A 24,966-nucleotide genomic window follows, 5' to 3' on the forward strand; every position below is an offset into this window, starting at 1 on the left:
CTATTATCACATGCCTTTCCGTAACGTTATCGCATGGCGTTCCGGTGTTACTCGGCAAATTCCGGAAAATACACCACAATGGTACGTTTTCAGTGAAAAACATAACAAAGTAGGGTACGACACAATCATTAGGAAACAGGAAAATACATTATGTAAAATGCAAAAAATAAACAAATGATACAATAAATGCATTTTTCAAAGTTTCCAGCATAATTTTTTAAGTTACTTTATAAATGTTGACCTTTCCAAACAGTGTACATTATGTTTTGCAGAATTTTCTTTTATCGTCAATCTAAAAATATATTATACTGTTGTCTTTTCTCCTCTGTTGAGGCATATGATAGAAATTTGTCATATCGGATGTATTACATTTGGCGTCCGACGTCCGTAAACTTTTCACTTTTTGAAATTCTGCTTGTGAACCACCAAAAAGGATCATTATTTTCAAACTGTTATTTTTCTCCATTGTTGAAGCATATGATAAAAAGATCATAATATGTCGTTTTTCATACCAGATGTGTTATCAGCCATCGGTCAATATCAGCCCTCGAGCCTTCGGCTCTAGGGCTGATACATTGAACCTTGGGCTGATAATACATCTGCTATGAAAAATGCAATATAATAATCTGCTATTACTAATAAGTATATAATAAATATACAATATATGAAGATAAGTTGAAAAAGACGCACAAATAAAGAGTTATGTATTTACTGGCATTTGATCGATACCAGTTCTGTTGGATTGTACTGTTAGGCCCCCATAGTATCATCAGCTTAGTAGTCCGTGCTTTGGTACTTAAATGATTTATAACATAGAATTACTCTTCATAAAATCTCCGTTGAGAAATTAAGAACATTAATTATAAAGAAATTTTGAATTCCTTTTGGTCTTATATCTCCTAACGTTTTCATGTACCATTACATCATTGGCTTTTAAAGTTGTAGGTCTGAGCGTTACTGATGGAGATTTCAAGAAAAACGCTTTGGATGCACAAAATTTATAAAGTATTATTTCATTTACGAATGGTCTTCACTTACTCAATAAAAGATAATAAATTGTTTGTCTTTAATATATATTCTCTTCAGTAAACCTTATATAACTGCATAAAGATATTAACATTTTCTGTATCTCACCTTGCATTGTCTAGACAGATGACTAGATCTGTAAGAAAAAGTAGAGAAGTTCTGATCCCCACATCTGTCTAAGGCTCTCTTAACTACCTCTTGTGGCCGAAAGGTTTTTTCCTGGCTGAAATCGTACACGTAAACATAATCTTTTTTCAAATCAAAGAAAAAATCTTCTTTGACAACAGTTCGAGTGCCAAAGAAACCTGGATAGTTAAAATGCACAAGCGTTAATTTTACTTCGTGTAAATCGTTCGTATTGTAAGGGGAAACTCTTGTTGCAACACCTTCATGATTAAGACCAATATAAGGGAAGGTAATCACATCTCCATTGTGAATCATATTACATCGTTTCACCACTGGTTTTGGAATCTTTGAGGCTGGTTGTATCAGGGGCATAATTGTGTCCATAACAAATGAAGAAACAAACGGTAAAGCAACAGCAATAGCCGAACTTACAGCGAAATAGAACCAGGAAACGTGGAACATCACTGATATACCGATACTTATTAAACAAAATATGAGTGATATCGTCATTTTTCTGTGTTCCTTTTCGTAGCATTTTAAACACATCAACCCTTTCTGTAACTTGTCCTTTAACATTGCCATTCTATCAACCATGGAAAGCAAACTAGCTATAACAGATATATGAGCAAACCCTCTTATAAATGGTTTTATACTTTGGCAAACTTTTATTGCACCTTTAAGCAATAGCTTTAATAACCATGAAATTGTAGATTTCACGTAATTCGCACTTGACGATACTTGATTACTAAATTTTGAACCAATCGCAATTTCATTTGATTTTTCTTCGCAATTATTCCCAAAGAAATTGTAAGATTCAGCATGTTTCTCCTGTTCAAATTTGTCGGCCATTTTGTTTGCCCTGTCCACAATCTGTTCAGGTGTAAATGGACTCGACTTATACCGCACAACGTCAATCTCCTCCACCTGCATATTATATTCTTTTGTCTCTCGTACTACCGTAAACTTTCGTCTAATATCTTTCTGAAAATGAATCAATGTCATTTTTCCGACTCTTTGATTCCGTATAGCCTCCACGTCAGTAACGATGGCATGGTGGTTATACACATTCAAACCAACGATTCTTCTATGAAATCTAATGTGATCTCCGGGACTGATCTGTGTAATCCGGTGAACTTTTTCATACGTCATACATTCTTCACAGGTAGCGCCTAGTGTTTCAATAAACTCGTCTATATCGCCATTACTGTGTCCAAGATTTGTAATGTCAGAAATATCGACTTGTTCAAATTCTTGCAAAAATTCGCCATTATCTAGTACTTCATTTGTTAAACTGTCTAGTTCTGACTGAGAAAAGTTAATGCCATTCCTTATTTGTTTGTCAACAAATAGATTTGGTTGCTCTGTTTGGAGTATACGACGCAGCTCATTTTCTCTGCCTTCGAAATGAGACAGCAGATTTGTAAAGGAGGAACTTTCATTTTCATCTTGTGGAAATGTACTTCCTGTTGGTAATATTTGGCGAAGCGATGTCATCTACAAAGAATTAAAGATATCTTTAATGTTTCTGATGGAAAAATGATAGTTTCATGGACCTAAACGAAACAATATATGGTGCACTGATCATAACAATTTAAAATACAATGTTAAAACCAGTTGTTGGCATGACAAGGGTTATGTTCTTCTCATATATGTTATGATGGTATGATACTAAACCCCTAACGGGAAGGATTGTGCCTGATATTCATATGATGAAGACATAATCTTTCAATCAGTTTAATTGAAGTCTGGAGCTGGCATGTCAGTTAACTGCTAGTAGTCTGTTGTTATTTATGTATTATTGTCATTTTGTTTATTTTCTTTGGTTACATCTTCTGACATCAGACTCGGACTTCTCTTGAACTGAATTTTAATGTGCGTATTGTTATGCGTTTACTTTTCTACATTGGCTAGAGGTATAGGGGGAGGGTTGAGATCTCATAAACATGTTTAACCCCGCCGCATTTTTGCGCCTGTCCCAAGTCAGGAGCCTCTAGCCTTTGTTAGTCTTGTATTATTTTTAATTTTAGTTTCTTGTGTACAATTTGGAGTTTAGTATGGCGTTCATTATCACTGAACTAGTATATATATTTGTTTAGGGGCCAGCTGAAGGACGCCTCCGGGTGCGGGAATTTCTCGCTGCATTGAAGACCTGTTGGTGACCTTCTGCTGTTGTCTGTTCTATGGTCGGGTTGTTGTCTCTTTGACACATTCCCCATTTCCATTCTCAATTTTATTTATATGGTTTAGGGGTGGGAATATGAACAGTGTTTTAGCTATTTTACAATTAATGATAACAACAACACGACCAAAGAGCAAAAATAGCATGTTTAAATAAATAAATTATTCGGACATTAACGTCAGAGGTCAAGACCACATGAAGGTCATGATGATATACTACATACATGTACCATCTTGTGGTCATACATCTTCATGTCAAATAGCATCTTAATCCAGTGTCAAAAGATATCAGTTGTGGCCCGGACAAGGTTCTGAAGAAGGAGGAACACTACTTAACATAATGTTTTCCTTTGTTGCAGAAGAGACACTATATAAATAGATATTAGTTGCTAAGCTTAAGAAGATTGTTACTTCGAGAAAACATTGTCAAACGTGGCGAATCCTGAATGTTCTTTCCTTATTGACTTTTATATTTTAAGTTGAAACAATAATAAACTAATACTTTATGTACATAACTACGGAAGCGTATTAGCGCCACACAATTTTTTTTTATATTTTTTCCTATGTTTGCGATTAAAGGTTACACGATACCGAATGACGCTACGCCACGAGTTATCGTTCCTGCTGTTGTCGACATCCGTGAAATTGATGGCAAACGTAAAACCTGATGCTTTATAATAACTTAGAACGAATTGAACAAACAATTTGCCTCAGTCTGGTATAAAAAAGTTGAAAGATAAATGTTTCTTTATTTGAAATTTGCAAATATATATGATTATATATTAAAAATACCTTTATCATGGCATAGCGTCGCTCTCTATACGTATCATATTCTTTCACCACCAAAGGGTGTTTAAGTGCGATTGAAATAAAAGAACAATAATGAGAAAACAAAAACCAAAATCACAATATGTGAATTTAAATAATAAATTAACCTTTTATTCTAAATAAACATTTTTAATAGTAACTGTTCATAGATGCAGAGTGTCGAGGTATTTGATGCAATACGTTATTTGACATTGTTGCTTCGTCGTTTTCCTCTCATTCTTTACATTTAAATATATATTTTTTAAATGTTCTGTTTCTATTGATAAGTTCGCGTTTGTACGATTTATCTATATGTGTTCTTATGCATAACAGACTGAGCTTTTTATTCTGGGTTGGGTTTTTTGCAACACATTCTTATTAATGATGCACGCTGTTTACCAGACTCAAGCTAGCGACCAATTCTAGCGACCAATCAAGCTAGCGACCAATTCTAGCGACCACTAAAGAACACATTGAGAATCAACTTGTCTAAGAATCTTTATGTGGTATATGAGAAAACCACAAAACCACATTATGAAACAACGTTCTGTTAAAAAGAAAATCTATCTACCAGTACGGTATATATATTGTTTGTTAACGTTTAAATGACCAGAAATGTCCATCAAATTAAGGGAGAAGGGACACTACAATACGAATGACGTCTGTAGCTGAATGCACTGACTAGTTTGGTTGCTAAATGTCTGCATCAATATCAATGAGTAAAATACAACATGCCAGAATATCGTAAAAGTCAAAACAATTTAATACAATAGAAAAACAAAGGGTATGGGGTATCCCTCCATGACACAAAATCAGTAAATGCACAGCGAAAAACACACAAAAAGCTAAGGAACATTCTTCGTTAACGAACTATTTTTATTCCCCTACATTCGAACACATACTATATGTTATCATATATGTATTTATACAAATAAAGGTGCGCCCCTCTTCGGAGTTTATTTTATTGGGAGAGGGACTAGTTGGGAAATAAAGTAATCCATATCTTAACGTCTTCTTTACGATTTCTCTGTTTTCCAAACTCTAAACCGAGATCGCAAAGATAAATCAATTATTGTAAACAAAATATTAAAAACGGAGCGTATATCCCCCAAGCACATAATGGCTATACAATAGCACTTTGCGGTTTAGAAATCAGAATAAAAAGCTAAAGAGTTTTTAGAATTTGAATAATAAAAAAAACAAGCGTGTTTGTTTATGATGATTTGCTCGCACAATCGTGTTCAATATTCAATGAACCGTAAATAATTTAAAAAGTACATATTTTAATGAACATGTGTACCTAGTTTCAAGTTGATCTGACTACAACGTCATCTTAGACTAGATTCAACACTAACGTCATTCTAATGCAGTATGAATGGACGGACAAACGGACAAACGAATTAACGAACGAACGAACAAAAAAAAAAACAGATAATATTATGGGCTTTACTGTCGTAGGCGGAGCATAGAATAACTATGTAATGTGAGTTCACTTAAACTTGTTCCTTTGTACAATGTATCAGCTTTCAAATAAACGAAATAAGAAAAAATATTATGTGCGAAAGAATAACTATATACTGGCTTTCCATACACTCGGCATCCTCAAATATCCTTTATTTTCTAGAAAAGGAACTTTTAATGTCTATTCCCTATGCTGAAAATGAAAACATACAAAATAACAAACTATAAGAGTACATTTCATGCCCACAAACAATATTTTGAACTGAAAGTATACGTGCACTATTTTGTACGGCATGCATCCTTACTTAAAAGAAATGTAAAGATTTTTTTGTTTAAAAAAAACCCGTACACTTTGAATGTCAACTTTGAACCCCTCCAATTCCCAGAAGGTCCTAACCCCCAAAAAATCATTTAAGTGGGTCCTGCTCTGATTCATTACCTTTCATTTGAGCCATGTCCGGTGTCGAACTTTGCCGTACAGAGCTGGCGAAACTTGCCGAAAGAATGTACGGTGGACACGTAAAAAAAAAATAATACCAACTTTGAACCCCTTCAACTCCTAGAAGGTCCTAACCCCCAAAAAATCATTTAAGTGGGTCCTGTTCTGATTCATTACCTTTCATTTGAGCTATGTCCGGTGTCGAACTTTGCCGTACAGAGCTGGCGAAACTTGCCGAAAGAATGTACGGTGGACACGTAAAAAAAAGCCGTACACTTTGAACCCCTTCAATTCCCAGAAGGTCCTAACCCCCAAAAAATCATTTAAGTGGGTCCTGCTCTGATTCATTACCTTTCATTTGAGCTTTGTCCGGTGTCGAACTTTGCCGTACGAAGCTGGCGAGACTTGCCGAAAGAATGTACGGTGGACACGTAAAAAAAAAAATAATACCAAATTTGAACCCCTTCAATTCCCAGAAGGTCCTAACCCCCAAAAAATCATTTAAGTGGTTCCTGCTCTGATTCATTACCTTTCATTTGAGCTATGTCCGGTGTCGAACTTTGCCGTACAGAGCTGGCGAAACTTGCCGAAAGAATGTACGGTGGACACGTAAAAAAAAAGTAATACCAACTTTGAACCCCTTCAATTCCCAGAAAGTCCTAACCCCCAAAAAATCATTTAAGTGGGTCCTGCTCTGATTCATTACCTTTCATTTGAGCTTTGTCCGGTGTCGAACTTTGCCGTTCGAAGCTGGCGAGACTTGCCGAAAGAATGTACGGTGGACACGTAAAAAAAAAAATAATACCAACTTTGAACCCCTTCAATTCCCAGAAGGTCCTAACCCCCAAAAAATCATTTAAGTGGGTCCTGCTCTGATTCATTACCTTTCATTTGAGCTATGTCCGGTGTCGAACTTTGCCGTACAGAGCTGGCGAAACTTGCCGAAAGAATGTACGGTGGACACGTAAAAAAAAAATAATACCAACTTTGAACCCCTTCAATTCCCAGAAGGTCCTAACCCCCAAAAATCATTTAAGTGGGTCCTGCTCTGATTCATTACCTTTCATTTGAGCTATGTCCGGTGTCGAACTTTGCCGTACGGAGCTGGCGAGACTTGTCGAAAGAATGTACGGTGGACACGTAAAAAAAAAAATAATACCAACTTTCAACCCCTTCAATTCCTAGAAGGTCCTAACCCCCAAAAAATCATTTAAGTGGGTCCTGCTCTGATTCATTACCTTTCATTTGAGCTATGTCCGGTGTCGAACTTTGCCGTACAGAGCTGGCGAAACTTGCCGAAAGAATGTACGGTGGACACGTAAAAAAAAATAATACCAACTTTGAACCCCTTCAATTCCCAGAAGGTCCTAACCCCCAAAAAATCATTTAAGTGGGTCCTGCTCTGATTCATTACCTTTCATTTGAGCTTTGTCCGGTGTCGAACTTTGCCGTACGAAGCTGGCGAGACTTGCCGAAAGAATGTACGGTGGACACGTAAAAAAAAAATAATACCAACTTTGAACCCCTTCAATTCCCAGAAGGTCCTAACCCCAAAAAAATCATTTAAGTGGGTCCTGCTCTGATTCATTACCTTTCATTTGAGCTATGTCCGGTGTCGAACTTTGCCGTACAGAGCTGGCGAAACTTGCCGAAAGAATGTACGGTGGACACGTAAAAAACAAATAATACCAACTTTGAACCCCTTCAATTCCCAGAAGGTCCTAACCCCCAAAAATCATTTAAGTGGGTCCTGCTCTGATTCATTACCTTTCATTTGAGCTATGTCCGGTGTCGAACTTTGCCGTACAGAGCTGGCGAGACTTGCCGAAAGAATGTACGGTGGACACGTAAAAAAAAAATAATACCAACTTTGAACCCCTTCAATTCCCAGAAGGTCCTAACCCCCAAAAATCATTTAAGTGGGTCCTGCTCTGATTCATTACCTTTCATTTGAGCTATGTCCGGTGTCGAACTTTGCCGTACGGAGCTGGCGAGACTTGTCGAAAGAATGTACGGTGGACACGTAAAAAAAAAAATAATACCAACTTTGAACCCCTTCAATTCCTAGAAGGTCCTAACCCCCAAAAAATCATTTAAGTGGGTCCTGCTCTGATTCATTACCTTTCATTTGAGCTATGTCCGGTGTCGAACTTTGCCGTACAGAGCTGGCGAAACTTGCCGAAAGAATGTACGGTGGACACGTAAAAAAAAAATAATACCAACTTTGAACCCCTTCAATTCCCAGAAGGTCCTAACCCCCAAAAAATCATTTAAGTGGGTCCTGCTCTGATTCATTACCTTTCATTTGAGCTTTGTCCGGTGTCGAACTTTGCCGTACGAAGCTGGCGAGACTTGCCGAAAGAATGTACGGTGGGCACGTAAAAAAAAAAATAATACCAACTTTGAACCCCTTCAATTCCCAGAAGGTCCTAACCCCCAAAAAATCATTTTTTTTTACGTGTCCACCGTACATTCTTTCGGCAAGTTTCGCCAGCTCTGTACGGCAAAGTTTGACACCGGACATAGCTCAAATGAAAGGTAATGAATCAGAGCAGGACCCACTTAAATGATTTTTTGGGGGTTAGGACCTTCTAGGAATTGAAGGGGTTCAAAGTTGGTATTATTTTTTTTTTTACGTGTCCACCGTACATTCTTTCGGAAAGTCTCGCCAGCTCCGTACGGCAAAGTTCGACACCGGACATATTTCAAATGAAAGGTAATGAATCAAAGCAGGACCCACTTAAATGATTTTTGGGGGATAGGACCTTCTGGGAATTGAAGGGGTTCAAAGTTGGTATTATTTTTTTTTGACGTGTCCACCGTACATTCTTTCGGCAAGTTTCGCCAGCTCTGTACGGCAAAGTTCAACACCGGACATAGCTCAAATGAAAGGTAATGAATCAGAGCAGGACCCACTTAAATGATTTTTTGGGGGTTAGGACCTTCTAGGAATTGAAGGGGTTCAAAGTTGGTATTATTTTTTTTTTACGTGTCCACCGTACATTCTTTCGGCAAGTCTCGCCAGCTCCGTACGGCAAAGTTCGACACCGGACATAGCTCAAATGAAAGGTAATGAATCAGAGCAGGACCCACTTAAATGATTTTTTGGGGGTTAGGACCTTCTGGGAATTGAAGGGGTTCAAAGTTGGTATTATTTTTTTTTTACGTGTCCACCGTACATTCTTTCGGCAAGTTTCGCCAGTTCTGTACGGCAAAGTTCAACACCGGACATAGCTCAAATGAAAGGTAATGAATCAGAGCAGGACCCACTTAAATGATTTTTTGGGGGTTAGGACCTTCTAGGAATTGAAGGGGTTCAAAGTTGGTATTAATTTTTTTTTTACGTGTCCACCGTACATTCTTTCGGCAAGTCTCGCCAGCTCCGTACGGCAAAGTTCGACACCGGACATAGCTCAAATGAAAGGTAATGAATCAGAGCAGGACCCACTTAAATGATTTTTTGGGGGTTAGGACCTTCTGGGAATTGAAGGGGTTCAAAGTTGGTATTATTTTTTTTTTACGTGTCCACCGTACATTCTTTCGGCAAGTTTCGCCAGCTCTGTACGGCAAAGTTCAACACCGGACATAGCTCAAATGAAAGGTAATGAATCAGAGCAGGACCCACTTAAATGATTTTTTGGGGGTTAGGACCTTCTAGGAATTGAAGGGGTTCAAAGTTGGTATTATTTTTTTTTTACGTGTCCACCGTACATTCTTTCGGCAAGTCTCGCCAGCTCCGTACGGCAAAGTTCGACACCGGACATAGCTCAAATGAAAGGTAATGAATCAGAGCAGGACCCACTTAAATGATTTTTTGGGGGTTAGGACCTTCTGGGAATTGAAGGGGTTCAAAGTTGGTATTATTTTTTTTTTTACGTGTCCACCGTACATTCTTTCGGCAAGTTTCGCCAGCTCTGTACGGCAAAGTTCAACACCGGACATAGCTCAAATGAAAGGTAATGAATCAGAGCAGGACCCACTTAAATGATTTTTTGGGGGTTAGGACCTTCTGGGAATTGAAGGGGTTCAAAGTTGGTATTATTTTTTTTTTTACGTGTCCACCGTACATTCTTTCGGCAAGTTTCGCCAGCTCTGTACGGCAAAGTTCAACACCGGACATAGCTCAAATGAAAGGTAATGAATCAGAGCAGGACCCACTTAAATGATTTTTTGGGGGTTAGGACCTTCTAGGAATTGAAGGGGTTCAAAGTTGGTATTAATTTTTTTTTTACGTGTCCACCGTACATTCTTTCGGCAAGTCTCGCCAGCTCCGTACGGCAAAGTTCAACACCGGACATAGCTCAAATGAAAGGTAATGAATCAGAGCAGAACCCACTTAAATGATTTTTTGGGGGTTAGGACCTTCTGGGAATTGAAGGGGTTCAAAGTTGGTATTATTTTTTTTTTTACGTGTCCACCGTACATTCTTTCGGCAAGTTTCGCCAGCTCTGTACGGCAAAGTTCAACACCGGACATAGCTCAAATGAAAGGTAATGAATCAGAGCAGGACCCACTTAAATGATTTTTTGGGGGTTAGGACCTTCTGGGAATTGAAGGGGTTCAAAGTTGGTATTATTTTTTTTTTTACGTGTCCACCGTACATTCTTTCGGCAAGTTTCGCCAGCTCTGTACGGCAAAGTTCAACACCGGACATAGTTCAAATGAAAGGTAATGAATCAGAGCAGGACCCACTTAAATGATTTTTTGGGGGTTAGGACCTTCTGGGAATTGAAGGGGTTCAAAGTTGGTATTATTTTTTTTTTTACGTGTCCACCGTACATTCTTTCGGCAAGTTTCGCCAGCTCTGTACGGCAAAGTTCAACACCGGACATAGCTCAAATGAAAGGTAATGAATCAGAGCAGGACCCACTTAAATGATTTTTTGGGGGTTAGGACCTTCTGTGAATTGAAGGGGTTCAAAGTTGGTATTATTTTTTTTTTTACGTGTCCACCGTACATTCTTTCGGCAAGTTTCGCCAGCTCTGTACGGCAAAGTTCAACACCGAACATAGCTCAAATGAAAGGTAATGAATCAGAGCAGGACCCACTTAAATGATTTTTTGGGGGTTAGGACCTTCTAGGAATTGAAGGGGTTCAAAGTTGGTATTCATTTTTTTTTTACGTGTCCACCGTACATTCTTTCGGCAAGTCTCGCCAGCTCCGTACGGCAAAGTTCGACACCGGACATAGCTCAAATGAAAGGTAATGAATCAGAGCAGGACCCACTTAAATGATTTTTTGGGGGTTAGGACCTTCTGGGAATTGAAGGGGTTCAAAGTTGGTATTATTTTTTTTTTTACGTGTCCACCGTACATTCTTTCGGCAAGTTTCGCCAGCTCTGTACGGCAAAGTTCAACACCGGACATAGCTCAAATGAAAGGTAATGAATCAGAGCAGGACCCACTTAAATGATTTTTTGGGGGTTAGGACCTTCTGGGAATTGAAGGGGTTCAAAGTTGGTATTAATTTTTTTTTTTACGTGTCCACCGTACATTCTTTCGGCAAGTTTCGCCAGCTCTGTACAGCAAAGTTCAACACCGGACATAGTTCAAATGAAAGGTAATGAATCAGAGCAGGACCCACTTAAATGATTTTTTGGGGGTTAGGACCTTCTAGGAATTGAAGGGGTTCAAAGTTGGTATTAATTTTTTTTTTACGTGTCCACCGTAAATTCTTTCGGCAAGTCTCGCCAGCTCCATACGGCAAAGTTCGACACCGGACATAGCTCAAATGAAAGGTAATGAATCAGAGCAGGACCCACTTAAATGATTTTTTGGGGGTTAGGACCTTCTGGGAATTGAAGGGGTTCAAAGTTGGTATTATTTTTTTTTTTACGTGTCCACCGTACATTCTTTCGGCAAGTTTCGCTAGCTCTGTACGGCAAAGTTCAACACCGGACATAGCTCAAATGAAAGGTAATGAATCAGAGCAGGACCCACTTAAATGATTTTTTGGGGGTTAGGACCTTCTGTGATGTGAAGGGGTTCAAAGTTGGTATTATTTTTTATTTTACGTGTCCACCGTACATTCTTTCGGCAAGTTTCGCCAGCTCTGTACGGCAAAGTTCAACACCGGACATAGCTCAAATGAAAGGTAATGAATCACAGCAGGACCCACTTAAATGATTTTTTGGGGGTTAGGACCTTCTAGGAATTGAAGGGGTTCAAAGTTGGTATTAATTTTTTTTTTACGTGTCCACCGTACATTCTTTCGGCAAGTCTCGCCAGCTCCGTACGGCAAAGTTCGACACCGGACATAGCTCAAATGAAAGGTAATGAATCAGAGCAGGACCCACTTAAATGATTTTTTGGGGGTTAGGACCTTCTGGGAATTGAAGGGGTTCAAAGTTGGTATTATTTTTTTTTTTACGTGTCAACCGTACATTCTTTCGGCAAGTTTCGCCAGCTCTGTACGGCAAAGTTCAACACCGGACATAGCTCAAATGAAAGGTAATGAATCAGAGCAGGACCCACTTAAATGATTTTTTGGGGGTTAGGACCTTCTGGGAATTGAAGGGGTTCAAAGTTGGTATTATTTTTTTTTTTACGTGTCCACCGTACATTCTTTCGGCAAGTTTCGCCAGCTCTGTACGGCAAAGTTCAACACCGGACATAGCTCAAATGAAAGGTAATGAATCACAGCAGGACCCACTTAAATGATTTTTTGGGGGTTAGGACCTTCTAGGAATTAAAGGGGTTCAAAGTTGGTATTAATTTTTTTTTTACGTGTCCACCGTACATTCTTTCGGCAAGTCTCGCCAGCTCCGTACGGCAAAGTTCGACACCGGACATAGCTCAAATGAAAGGTAATGAATCAGAGCAGGACCCACTTAAATGATTTTTTGGGGGTTAGGACCTTCTGGGAATTGAAGGGGTTCAAAGTTGGTATTATTTTTTTTTTTACGTGTCAACCGTACATTCTTTCGGCAAGTTTCGCCAGCTCTGTACGGCAAAGTTCAACACCGGACATAGCTCAAATGAAAGGTAATGAATCAGAGCAGGACCCACTTAAATGATTTTTTGGGGGTTAGGACCTTCTGGGAATTGAAGGGGTTCAAAGTTGGTATTATTTTTTTTTTTACGTGTCCACCGTACATTCTTTCGGCAAGTTTCGCCAGCTCTGTACGGCAAAGTTCAACACCGGACATAGTTCAAATGAAAGGTAATGAATCAGAGCAGGACCCACTTAAATGATTTTTTGGGGGTTAGGACCTTCTAGGAATTGAAGGGGTTCAAAGTTGGTATTAATTTTTTTTTTACGTGTCCACCGTACATTCTTTCGGCAAGTCTCGCCAGCTCCGTACGGCAAAGTTCGACACCGGACATAGCTCAAATGAAAGGTAATGAATCAGAGCAGGACCCACTTAAATGATTTTTTGGGGGTTAGGACCTTCTGGGAATTGAAGTGGTTCAAAGTTGGTATTATTTTTTTTTTTACGTGTCCACCGTACATTCTTTCGGCAAGTTTCGCCAGCTCTGTACGGCAAAGTTCAACACCGGACATAGCTCAAATGAAAGGTAATGAATCAGAGCAGGACCCACTTAAATGATTTTTTGGGGGTTAGGACCTTCTAGGAATTGAAGGGGTTCAAAGTTGGTATTAATTTTTTTTTTACGTGTCCACCGTACATTCTTTCGGCAAGTCTCGCCAGCTCCGTACGGCAAAGTTCGACACCGGACATAGCTCAAATGAAAGGTAATGAATCAGAGCAGGACCCACTTAAATGATTTTTTGGGGGTTAGGACCTTCTGGGAATTGAAGGGGTTCAAAGTTGGTATTATTTTTTTTTTTACGTGTCCACCGTACATTCTTTCGGCAAGTTTCGCCAGCTCTGTACGGCAAAGTTCAACACCGGACATAGCTCAAATGAAAGGTAATGAATCAGAGCAGGACCCACTTAAATGATTTTTTGGGGGTTAGGACCTTCTGGGAATTGAAGGGGTTCAAAGTTGGTATTATTTTTTTTTTTACGTGTCCACCGTACATTCTTTCGGCAAGTTTCGCCAGCTCTGTACGGCAAAGTTCAACACCGGACATAGTTCAAAAGAAAGGTAATGAATCAGAGCAGGACCCACTTAAATGATTTTTTGGGGGTTAGGACCTTCTAGGAATTGAAGGGGTTCAAAGTTGGTATTAATTTTTTTTTTACGTGTCCACCGTACATTCTTTCGGCAAGTTTCGCCAGCTCCGTACGGCAAAGTTCGACACCGGACATAGCTCAAATGAAAGGTAATGAATCAGAGCAGGACCCACTTAAATGATTTTTTGGGGGTTAGGACCTTCTGGGAATTGAAGGGGTTCAAAGTTGGTATTATTTACGTGTCCACCTTACATTCTTTCGGCAAGTTTCGCCAGCTCTGTACGGCAAAGTTCAACACCGGACATAGCTCAAATGAAAGGTAATGAATCAGAGCAGGACCCACTTAAATGATTTTTTGGGGGTTAGGACCTTCTGTGAATTGAAGGGGTTCAAAGTTGGTATTATTTTTTTTTTTACGTGTCCACCGTACATTCTTTCGGCAAGTTTCGCCAGCTCTGTACGGCAAAGTTCAACACCGGACATAGCTCAAATGAAAGGTAATGAATCAGAGCAGGACCCACTTAAATGATTTTTTGGGGGTTAGGACCTTCTAGGAATTGAAGGGGTTCAAAGTTGGTATTAATTTTTTTTTTACGTGTCCACCGTACATTCTTTCGGCAAGTCTCGCCAGCTCCGTACGGCAAAGTTCGACACCGGACATAGCTCAAATGAAAGGTAATGAATCAGAGCAGGACCCACTTAAATGATTTTTTGGGGGTTAGGACCTTCTGGGAATTGAAGGGGTTCAAAGTTGGTATTATTTTTTTTTTTACGTGTCCACCGTACATTCTTTCGGCAAGTTTCGCCAGCTCTGTACGGCAAAGTTCAACACCGGACATAGCTCAAATGAAAGGTAATGAATCAGAGCAGGACCCACTTAAATGATTTTTTGGGGGTTAGGACCTTCTGGGAATTGAAGGGGTTCAAAGTTGGTATTAATTTTTTTTTTTACGTGTCCACCGTACATTCTTTCGGCAAGTTTCGCCAGCTCTGTACAGCAAAGTTCAACACCGGACATAGTTCAAATGAAAGGTAATGAATCAGAGCAGGACCCACTTAAATGATTTTTTGGGGGTTAGGACCTTCTAGGAATTGAAGGGGTTCAAAGTTGGTATTAATTTTTTTTTTACGTGTCCACCGTAAATTCTTTCGGCAAGTCTCGCCAGCTCCGTACGGCAAAGTTCGACACCGGACATAGCTCAAATGAAAGGTAATGAATCAGAGCAGGACCCACTTAAATGATTTTTTGGGGGTTAGGACCTTCTGGGAATTGAAGGGGTTCAAAGTTGGTATTATTTTTTTTTTACGTGTCCACCGTACATTCTTTCGGCAAGTTTCGCCAGCTCTGTACGGCAAAGTTCAACACCGGACATAGCTCAAATGAAAGGTAATGAATCAGAGCAGGACCCACTTAAATGATTTTTTGGGGGTTAGGACCTTCTGTGAATTGAAGGGGTTCAAAGTTGGTATTATTTTTTATTTTACGTGTCCACCGTACATTCTTTCGGCAAGTTTCGCCAGCTCTGTACGGCAAAGTTCAACACCGGACATAGCTCAAATGAAAGGTAATGAATCAGAGTAGGACCCACTTAAATGATTTTTTGGGGGTTAGGACCTTCTAGGAATTGAAGGGGTTCAAAGTTGGTATTAATTTTTTTTTTACGTGTCCACCGTACATTCTTTCGGCAAGTCGCGCCAGCTCCGTACGGCAAAGTTCGACACCGGACATAGCTCAAATGAAAGGTAATGAATCAGAGCAGGACCCACTTAAATGATTTTTTGGGGGTTAGGACCTTCTGGGAATTGAAGGGTTCAAAGTTGGTATTATTTTTTTTTTTACGTGTCAACCGTACATTCTTTCGGCAAGTTTCGCCAGTTCTGTACGGCAAAGTTCAACACCGGACATAGCTCAAATGAAAGGTAATGAATCAGAGCAGGACCCACTTAAATGATTTTTTGGGGGTTAGGACCTTCTGGGAATTGAAGGGGTTCAAAGTTGGTATTATTTTTTTTTTTACGTGTCCACCGTACATTCTTTCGGCAAGTTTCGCCAGCTCTGTACGGCAAAGTTCAACACCGGACATAGTTCAAATGAAAGGTAATGAATCAGAGCAGGACCCACTTAAATGATTTTTTGGGGGTTAGGACCTTCTAGGAATTGAAGGGGTTCAAAGTTGGTATTAATTTTTTTTTTACGTGTCCACCGTACATTCTTTCGGCAAGTCTCGCCAGCTCCGTACGGCAAAGTTCGACACCGGACATAGCTCAAATGAAAGGTAATGAATCAGAGCAGGACCCACTTAAATGATTTTTTGGGGGTTAGGACCTTCTGGGAATTGAAGGGGTTCAAAGTTGGTATTATTTTTTTTTTTACGTGTCCACCGTACATTCTTTCGGCAAGTTTCGCCAGCTCTGTACGGCAAAGTTCAACACCGGACATAGCTCAAATGAAAGGTAATGAATCAGAGCAGGACCCACTTAAATGATTTTTTGGGGGTTAGGACCTTCTAGGAATTGAAGGGGTTCAAAGTTGGTATTAATTTTTTTTTTACGTGTCCACCGTACATTCTTTCGGCAAGTCTCGCCAGCTCCGTACGGCAAAGTTCGACACCGGACATAGCTCAAATGAAAGGTAATGAATCAGAGCAGGACCCACTTAAATGATTTTTTGGGGGTTAGGACCTTCTGGGAATTGAAGGGGTTCAAAGTTGGTATTATTTTTTTTTTTACGTGTCCACCGTACATTCTTTCGGCAAGTTTCGCCAGCTCTGTACGGCAAAGTTCAACACCGGACATAGCTCAAATGAAAGGTAATGAATCAGAGCAGGACCCACTTAAATGATTTTTTGGGGGTTAGGACCTTCTGGGAATTGAAGGGGTTCAAAGTTGGTATTATTTTTTTTTTTACGTGTCCACCGTACATTCTTTCGGCAAGTTTCGCCAGCTCTGTACGGCAAAGTTCAACACCGGACATAGTTCAAAAGAAAGGTAATGAATCAGAGCAGGACCCACTTAAATGATTTTTTGGGGGTTAGGACCTTCTAGGAATTGAAGGGGTTCAAAGTTGGTATTAATTTTTTTTTTACGTGTCCACCGTACATTCTTTCGGCAAGTCTCGCCAGCTCCGTACGGCAAAGTTCGACACCGGACATAGCTCAAATGAAAGGTAATGAATCAGAGCAGGACCCACTTAAATGATTTTTTGGGGGTTAGGACCTTCTGGGAATTGAAGGGGTTCAAAGTTGGTATTATTTACGTGTCCACCGTACATTCTTTCGGCAAGTTTCGCCAGCTCTGTACGGCAAAGTTCAACACCGGACATAGCTCAAATGAAAGGTAATGAATCAGAGCAGGACCCACTTAAATGATTTTTTAGGGGTTAGGACCTTCTGGGAATTGAAGGGGTTCAAAGTTGGTATTATTTTTTTTTTTACGTGTCCACCGTACATTCTTTCGGCAAGTTTCGCCAGCTCTGTACGGCAAAGTTCAACACCGGACATAGCTCAAATGAAAGGTAATGAATCAGAGCAGGACCCACTTAAATGATTTTTTGGGGGTTAGGACCTTCTGGGAATTGAAGGGGTTCAAAGTTGGTATTATTTTTTTTTTTACGTGTCCACCGTACATTCTTTCGGCAAGTTTCGCCAGCTCTGTACGGCAAAGTTCAACACCGGACATAGTTCAAAAGAAAGGTAATGAATCAGAGCAGGACCCACTTAAATGATTTTTTGGGGGTTAGGACCTTCTAGGAATTGAAGGGGTTCAAAGTTGGTATTAATTTTTTTTTTACGTGTCCACCGTACATTCTTTCGGCAAGTCTCGCCAGCTCCGTACGGCAAAGTTCGACACCGGACATAGCTCAAATGAAAGGTAATGAATCAGAGCAGGACCCACTTAAATGATTTTTTGGGGGTTAGGACCTTCTGGGAATTGAAGGGGTTCAAAGTTGGTATTATTTACGTGTCCACCGTACATTCTTTCGGCAAGTTTCGCCAGCTCTGTACGGCAAAGTTCAACACCGGACATAGCTCAAATGAAAGGTAATGAATCAGAGCAGGACCCACTTAAATGATTTTTTGGGGGTTAGGACCTTCTGGGAATTGAAGGGGTTCAAAGTTGGTATTAATTTTTTTTTTACGTGTCCACCGTACATTCTTTCGGCAAGTTTCGCCAGCTCTGTACAGCAAAGTTCAACACCGGACATAGTTCAAATGAAAGGTAATGAATCAGAGCAGGACCCACTTAAATGATTTTTTGGGGGTTAGGACCTTCTAGGAATTGAAGGGGTTCAAAGTTGGTATTAATTTTTTTTTTACGTGTCCACCGTAAATTCTTTCGGCAAGTCTCGCCAGCTCCGTACGGCAAAGTTCGACACCGGACATAGCTCAAATGAAAGGTAATGAATCAGAGCAGGACCCACTTAAATGATTTTTTGGGGGTTAGGACCTTCTGGGAATTGAAGGGGTTCAAAGTTGGTATTATTTTTTTTTTTACGTGTCCACCGTACATTCTTTCGGCAAGTTTCGCCAGCTCTGTACGGCAAAGTTCGACACCGGACATAGCTCAAATGAAAGGTAATGAATCAGAGCAGGACCCACTTAAATGATTTTTTGGGGGTTAGGACCTTCTGGGAATTGAAGGGGTTCAAAGTTGGTATTATTTTTTTTTTTACGTGTCCACCGTACATTCTTTCGGCAAGTTTCGCCAGCTCTGTACGGCAAAGTTCAACACCGGACATAGCTCAAATGAAAGGTAATGAATCAGAGCAGGACCCACTTAAATGATTTTTTGGGGGTTAGGACCTTCTGGGAATTGAAGGGGTTCAAAGTTGGTATTATTTTTTTTTTTACGTGTCCACCGTACATTCTTTCGGCAAGTTTCGCCAGCTCTGTACGGCAAAGTTCAACACCGGACATAGTTCAAAAGAAAGGTAATGAATCAGAGCAGGACCCACTTAAATGATTTTTTGGGGGTTAGGACCTTCTAGGAATTGAAGGGGTTCAAAGTTGGTATTAATTTTTTTTTTACGTGTCCACCGTACATTCTTTCGGCAAGTCTCGCCAGCTCCGTACGGCAAAGTTCGACACCGGACATAGCTCAAATGAAAGGTAATGAATCAGAGCAGGACCCACTTAAATGATTTTTTGGGGGTTAGGACCTTCTGGGAATTGAAGGGGTTCAAAGTTGGTATTATTTACGTGTCCACCGTACATTCTTTCGGCAAGTTTCGCCAGCTCTGTACGGCAAAGTTCAACACCGGACATAGCTCAAATGAAAGGTAATGAATCAGAGCAGGACCCACTTAAATGATTTTTTGGGGGTTAGGACCTTCTGGGAATTGAAGGGGTTCAAAGTTGGTATTAATTTTTTTTTTACGTGTCCACCGTACATTCTTTCGGCAAGTTTCGCCAGCTCTGTACAGCAAAGTTCAACACCGGACATAGTTCAAATGAAAGGTAATGAATCAGAGCAGGACCCACTTAAATGATTTTTTGGGGGTTAGGACCTTCTAGGAATTGAAGGGGTTCAAAGTTGGTATTAATTTTTTTTTTACGTGTCCACCGTAAATTCTTTCGGCAAGTCTCGCCAGCTCCGTACGGCAAAGTTCGACACCGGACATAGCTCAAATGAAAGGTAATGAATCAGAGCAGGACCCACTTAAATGATTTTTTGGGGGTTAGGACCTTCTGGGAATTGAAGGGGTTCAAAGTTGGTATTATTTTTTTTTTTACGTGTCCACCGTACATTCTTTCGGCAAGTTTCGCCAGCTCTGTACGGCAAAGTTCAACACCGGACATAGCTCAAATGAAAGGTAATGAATCAGAGCAGGACCCACTTAAATGATTTTTTGGGGGTTAGGACCTTCTAGGAATTGAAGGGGTTCAAAGTTGGTATTAATTTTTTTTTTACGTGTCCACCGTACATTCTTTCGGCAAGTCTCGCCAGCTCCGTACGGCAAAGTTCGACACCGGACATAGCTCAAATGAAAGGTAATGAATCAGAGCAGGACCCACTTAAATGATTTTTTGGGGGTTAGGACCTTCTGGGAATTGAAGGGGTTCAAAGTTGGTATTATTTTTTTTTTTACGTGTCCACCGTACATTCTTTCGGCAAGTTTCGCCAGCTCTGTACGGCAAAGTTCAACACCGGACATAGCTCAAATGAAAGGTAATGAATCAGAGCAGGACCCACTTAAATGATTTTTTGGGGGTTAGGACCTTCTGGGAATTGAAGGGGTTCAAAGTTGGTATTATTTTTTTTTTACGTGTCCACCGTACATTCTTTCGGCAAGTTTCGCCAGCTCTGTACGGCAAACTTCAACACCGGACATAGTTCAAATGAAAGGTAATGAATCAGAGCAGGACCCACTTAAATGATTTTTTGGGGGTTAGGACCTTCTAGGAATTGAAGGGGTTCAAAGTTGGTATTAATTTTTTTTTTACGTGTCCACCGTACATTCTTTCGGCAAGTCTCGCCAGCTCCGTACGGCAAAGTTCGACACCGGACATAGCTCAAATGAAAGGTAATGAATCAGAGCAGGACCCACTTAAATGATTTTTTGGGGGTTAGGACCTTCTGGGAATTGAAGGGGTTCAAAGTTGGTATTATTTTTTTTTTTACGTGTCCACCGTACATTCTTTCGGCAAGTTTCGCCAGCTCTGTACGGCAAAGTTCAACACCGGACATAGCTCAAATGAAAGGTAATGAATCAGAGCAGGACCCACTTAAATGATTTTTTGGGGGTTAGGACCTTCTGTGAATTGAAGGGGTTCAAAGTTGGTATTATTTTTTTTTTTACGTGTCCACCGTACATTCTTTCGGCAAGTTTCGCCAGCTCTGTACGGCAAAGTTCAACACCGGACATAGCTCAAATGAAAGGTAATGAATCAGAGCAGGACCCACTTAAATGATTTTTTGGGGGTTAGGACCTTCTAGGAATTGAAGGGGTTCAAAGTTGGTATTAATTTTTTTTTACGTGTCCACCGTACATTCTTTCGGCAAGTCTCGCCAGCTCCGTACGGCAAAGTTCGACACCGGACATAGCACAAATGAAAGGTAATGAATCAGAGCAGGACCCACTTAAATGATTTTTTGGGGGTTAGGACCTTCTGGGAATTGAAGGGGTTCAAAGTTGGTATTATTTTTTTTTTACGTGTCCACCGTACATTCTTTCGGCAAGTTTCGCTAGCTCTGTACGGCAAAGTTCAACACCGGACATAGCTCAAATGAAAGGTAATGAATCAGAGCAGGACCCACTTAAATGATTTTTTGGGGGTTAGGACCTTCTGGGAATTGAAGGGGTTCAAAGTTGGTATTATTTTTTTTTTTACGTGTCCACCGTACATTCTTTCGGCAAGTTTCGCCAGCTCTGTACGGCAAAGTTCAACACCGGACATAGTTCAAAAGAAAGGTAATGAATCAGAGCAGGACCCACTTAAATGATTTTTTGGGGGTTAGGACCTTCTAGGAATTGAAGGGGTTCAAAGTTGGTATTAATTTTTTTTTTACGTGTCCACCGTACATTCTTTCGGCAAGTCTCGCCAGCTCCGTACGGCAAAGTTCGACACCGGACATAGCTCAAATGAAAGGTAATGAATCAGAGCAGGACCCACTTAAATGATTTTTTGGGGGTTAGGACCTTCTGGGAATTGAAGGGGTTCAAAGTTGGTATTATTTACGTGTCCACCGTACATTCTTTCGGCAAGTTTCGCCAGCTCTGTACGGCAAAGTTCAACACCGGACATAGCTCAAATGAAAGGTAATGAATCAGAGCAGGACCCACTTAAATGATTTTTTGGGGGTTAGGACCTTCTGTGAATTGAAGGGGTTCAAAGTTGGTATTATTTTTTTTTTTACGTGTCCACCGTACATTCTTTCGGCAAGTTTCGCCAGCTCTGTACGGCAAAGTTCAACACCGGACATAGCTCAAATGAAAGGTAATGAATCAGAGCAGGACCCACTTAAATGATTTTTTGGGGGTTAGGACCTTCTAGGAATTGAAGGGGTTCAAAGTTGGAATTAATTTTTTTTTACGTGTCCACCGTACATTCTTTCGGCAAGTCTCGCCAGCTCCGTACGGCAAAGTTCGACACCGGACATAGCTCAAATGAAAGGTAATGAATCAGAGCAGGACCCACTTAAATGATTTTTTGGGGGTTAGGACCTTCTGGGAATTGAAGGGGTTCAAAGTTGGTATTATTTTTTTTTTTACGTGTCCACCGTACATTCTTTCGGCAAGTTTCGCCAGCTCTGTACGGCAAAGTTCAACACCGGACATAGCTCAAATGAAAGGTAATGAATCAGAGCAGGACCCACTTAAATGATTTTTTGGGGGTTAGGACCTTCTGGGAATTGAAGGGGTTCAAATTTGGTATTATTTTTTTTTTTACGTGTCCACCGTACATTCTTTCGGCAAGTTTCGCCAGCTCTGTACGGCAAAGTTCAACACCGGACATAGTTCAAATGAAAGGTAATGAATCAGAGCAGGACCCACTTAAATGATTTTTTGGGGGTTAGGACCTTCTAGGAATTGAAGGGGTTCAAAGTTGGTATTAATTTTTTTTTTACGTGTCCACCGTACATTCTTTCGGCAAGTCTCGCCAGCTCCGTACGGCAAAGTTCGACACCGGACATAGCTCAAATGAAAGGTAATGAATCAGAGCAGGACCCACTTAAATGATTTTTTGGGGGTTAGGACCTTCTGGGAATTGAAGGGGTTCAAAGTTGGTATTATTTTTTTTTTTACGTGTCCACCGTACATTCTTTCGGCAAGTTTCGCCAGCTCTGTACGGCAAAGTTCAACACCGGACATAGCTCAAATGAAAGGTAATGAATCAGAGCAGGACCCACTTAAATGATTTTTTGGGGGTTAGGACCTTCTGGGAATTGAAGGGGTTCAAAGTTGGTATTATTTTTTTTTTTACGTGTCCACCGTACATTCTTTCGGCAAGTTTCGCCAGCTCTGTACGGCAAAGTTCAACACCGGACATAGTTCAAAAGAAAGGTAATGAATCAGAGCAGGACCCACTTAAATGATTTTTTGGGGGTTAGGACCTTCTAGGAATTGAAGGGGTTCAAAGTTGGTATTAATTTTTTTTTTACGTGTCCACCGTACATTCTTTCGGCAAGTCTCGCCAGCTCCGTACGGCAAAGTTCGACACCGGACATAGCTCAAATGAAAGGTAATGAATCAGAGCAGGACCCACTTAAATGATTTTTTGGGGGTTAGGACCTTCTGGGAATTGAAGGGGTTCAAAGTTGGTATTATTTTTTTTTTTACGTGTCCACCGTACATTCTTTCGGCAAGTTTCGCCAGCTCTGTACGGCAAAGTTCAACACCGGACATAGCTCAAATGAAAGGTAATGAATCAGAGCAGGACCCACTTAAATGATTTTTTGGGGGTTAGGACCTTCTGGGAATTGAAGGGGTTCAAATTTGGTATTATTTTTTTTTTTACGTGTCCACCGTACATTCTTTCGGCAAGTTTCGCCAGCTCTGTACGGCAAAGTTCAACACCGGACATAGTTCAAATGAAAGGTAATGAATCAGAGCAGGACCCACTTAAATGATTTTTTGGGGGTTAGGACCTTCTAGGAATTGAAGGGGTTCAAAGTTGGTATTAATTTTTTTTTTTACGTGTCCACCGTACATTCTTTCGGCAAGTCTCGCCAGCTCCGTACGGCAAAGTTCGACACCGGACATAGCTCAAATGAAAGGTAATGAATCAGAGCAGGACCCACTTAAATGATTTTTTGGGGGTTAGGACCTTCTGGGAATTGAAGGGGTTCAAAGTTGGTATTATTTTTTTTTTTACGTGTCCACCGTACATTCTTTCGGCAAGTTTCGCCAGCTCTGTACGGCAAAGTTCAACACCGGACATAGCTCAAATGAAAGGTAATGAATCAGAGCAGGACCCACTTAAATGATTTTTTGGGGGTTAGGACCTTCTGGGAATTGAAGGGGTTCAAAGTTGGTATTATTTTTTTTTTTACGTGTCCACCGTACATTCTTTCGGCAAGTTTCGCCAGCTCTGTACGGCAAAGTTCAACACCGGACATAGTTCAAAAGAAAGGTAATGAATCAGAGCAGGACCCACTTAAATGATTTTTTGGGGGTTAGGACCTTCTAGGAATTGAAGGGGTTCAAAGTTGGTATTAATTTTTTTTTTACGTGTCCACCGTACATTCTTTCGGCAAGTCTCGCCAGCTCCGTACGGCAAAGTTCGACACCGGACATAGCTCAAATGAAAGGTAATGAATCAGAGCAGGACCCACTTAAATGATTTTTTGGGGGTTAGGACCTTCTGGGAATTGAAGGGGTTCAAAGTTGGTATTATTTTTTTTTTTACGTGTCCACCGTACATTCTTTCGGCAAGTTTCGCCAGCTCTGTACGGCAAAGTTCAACACCGGACATAGCTCAAATGAAAGGTAATGAATCAGAGCAGGACCCACTTAAATGATTTTTTGGGGGTTAGGACCTTCTGTGAATTGAAGGGGTTCAAAGTTGGTATTATTTTTTTTTTTACGTGTCCACCGTACATTCTTTCGGCAAGTTTCGCCAGTTCTGTACGGCAAAGTTCAACACCGGACATAGCTCACATGAAAGGTAATGAATCAGAGCAGGACCCACTTAAATGATTTTTTGGGGGTTAGGACCTTCTAGGAATTGAAGGGGTTCAAAGTTGGTATTAATTTTTTTTTACGTGTCCACCGTACATTCTTTCGGCAAGTCTCGCCAGCTCCGTACGGCAAAGTTCGACACCGGACATAGCTCAAATGAAAGGTAATGAATCAGAGCAGGACCCACTTAAATGATTTTTTGGGGGTTAGGACCTTCTGTGAATTGAA

The 24,966-nt window shown here is 40.4% G+C and overlaps 1 protein-coding gene and 2 long non-coding RNA genes across 5 annotated transcripts in view; 2 read left to right on the top strand and 1 right to left on the bottom strand.

Annotated features, from left to right (window-relative positions):
- The window catches only part of LOC127734063 (uncharacterized), a 40,819-nt gene that overhangs the window by 3,528 nt on the left and 12,325 nt on the right, over positions 1-24,966 (bottom strand). The window contains exon 2 of the mRNA XM_052243689.1: positions 1,135-2,646. Coding sequence (XP_052099649.1) covers positions 1,135-2,646 — 1,512 coding nt within the window. The remainder of the gene's footprint in view (positions 1-1,134; positions 2,647-24,966) is intronic.
- On the top strand, positions 6,751-8,481 carry LOC127734065 (uncharacterized). Its single transcript, XR_007997398.1, has 3 exons — positions 6,751-7,048; positions 7,402-7,578; positions 8,109-8,481. It is a non-coding gene; the product is annotated as an uncharacterized LOC127734065 (long non-coding RNA).
- Positions 8,489-21,318, top strand: LOC127734064 (uncharacterized). 3 transcript variants are annotated; one of them, XR_007997395.1, is made up of 3 exons: positions 8,489-10,705; positions 16,572-19,225; positions 20,286-21,318. It is a non-coding gene; the product is annotated as an uncharacterized LOC127734064 (long non-coding RNA). The 3 variants fall into 3 exon arrangements; XR_007997397.1 differs by having other exon boundaries at positions 16,572-18,691; positions 20,997-21,318; XR_007997396.1 differs by lacking the exon at positions 20,286-21,318 and having other exon boundaries at positions 8,489-9,461; positions 9,639-10,705; positions 16,572-19,922.

The sequence above is a fragment of the Mytilus californianus genome, unplaced genomic scaffold (assembly GCF_021869535.1).
Source record: "Mytilus californianus isolate M0D057914Y unplaced genomic scaffold, xbMytCali1.0.p SCAF_3, whole genome shotgun sequence".
Taxonomy (NCBI): domain Eukaryota; kingdom Metazoa; phylum Mollusca; class Bivalvia; order Mytilida; family Mytilidae; genus Mytilus; species Mytilus californianus.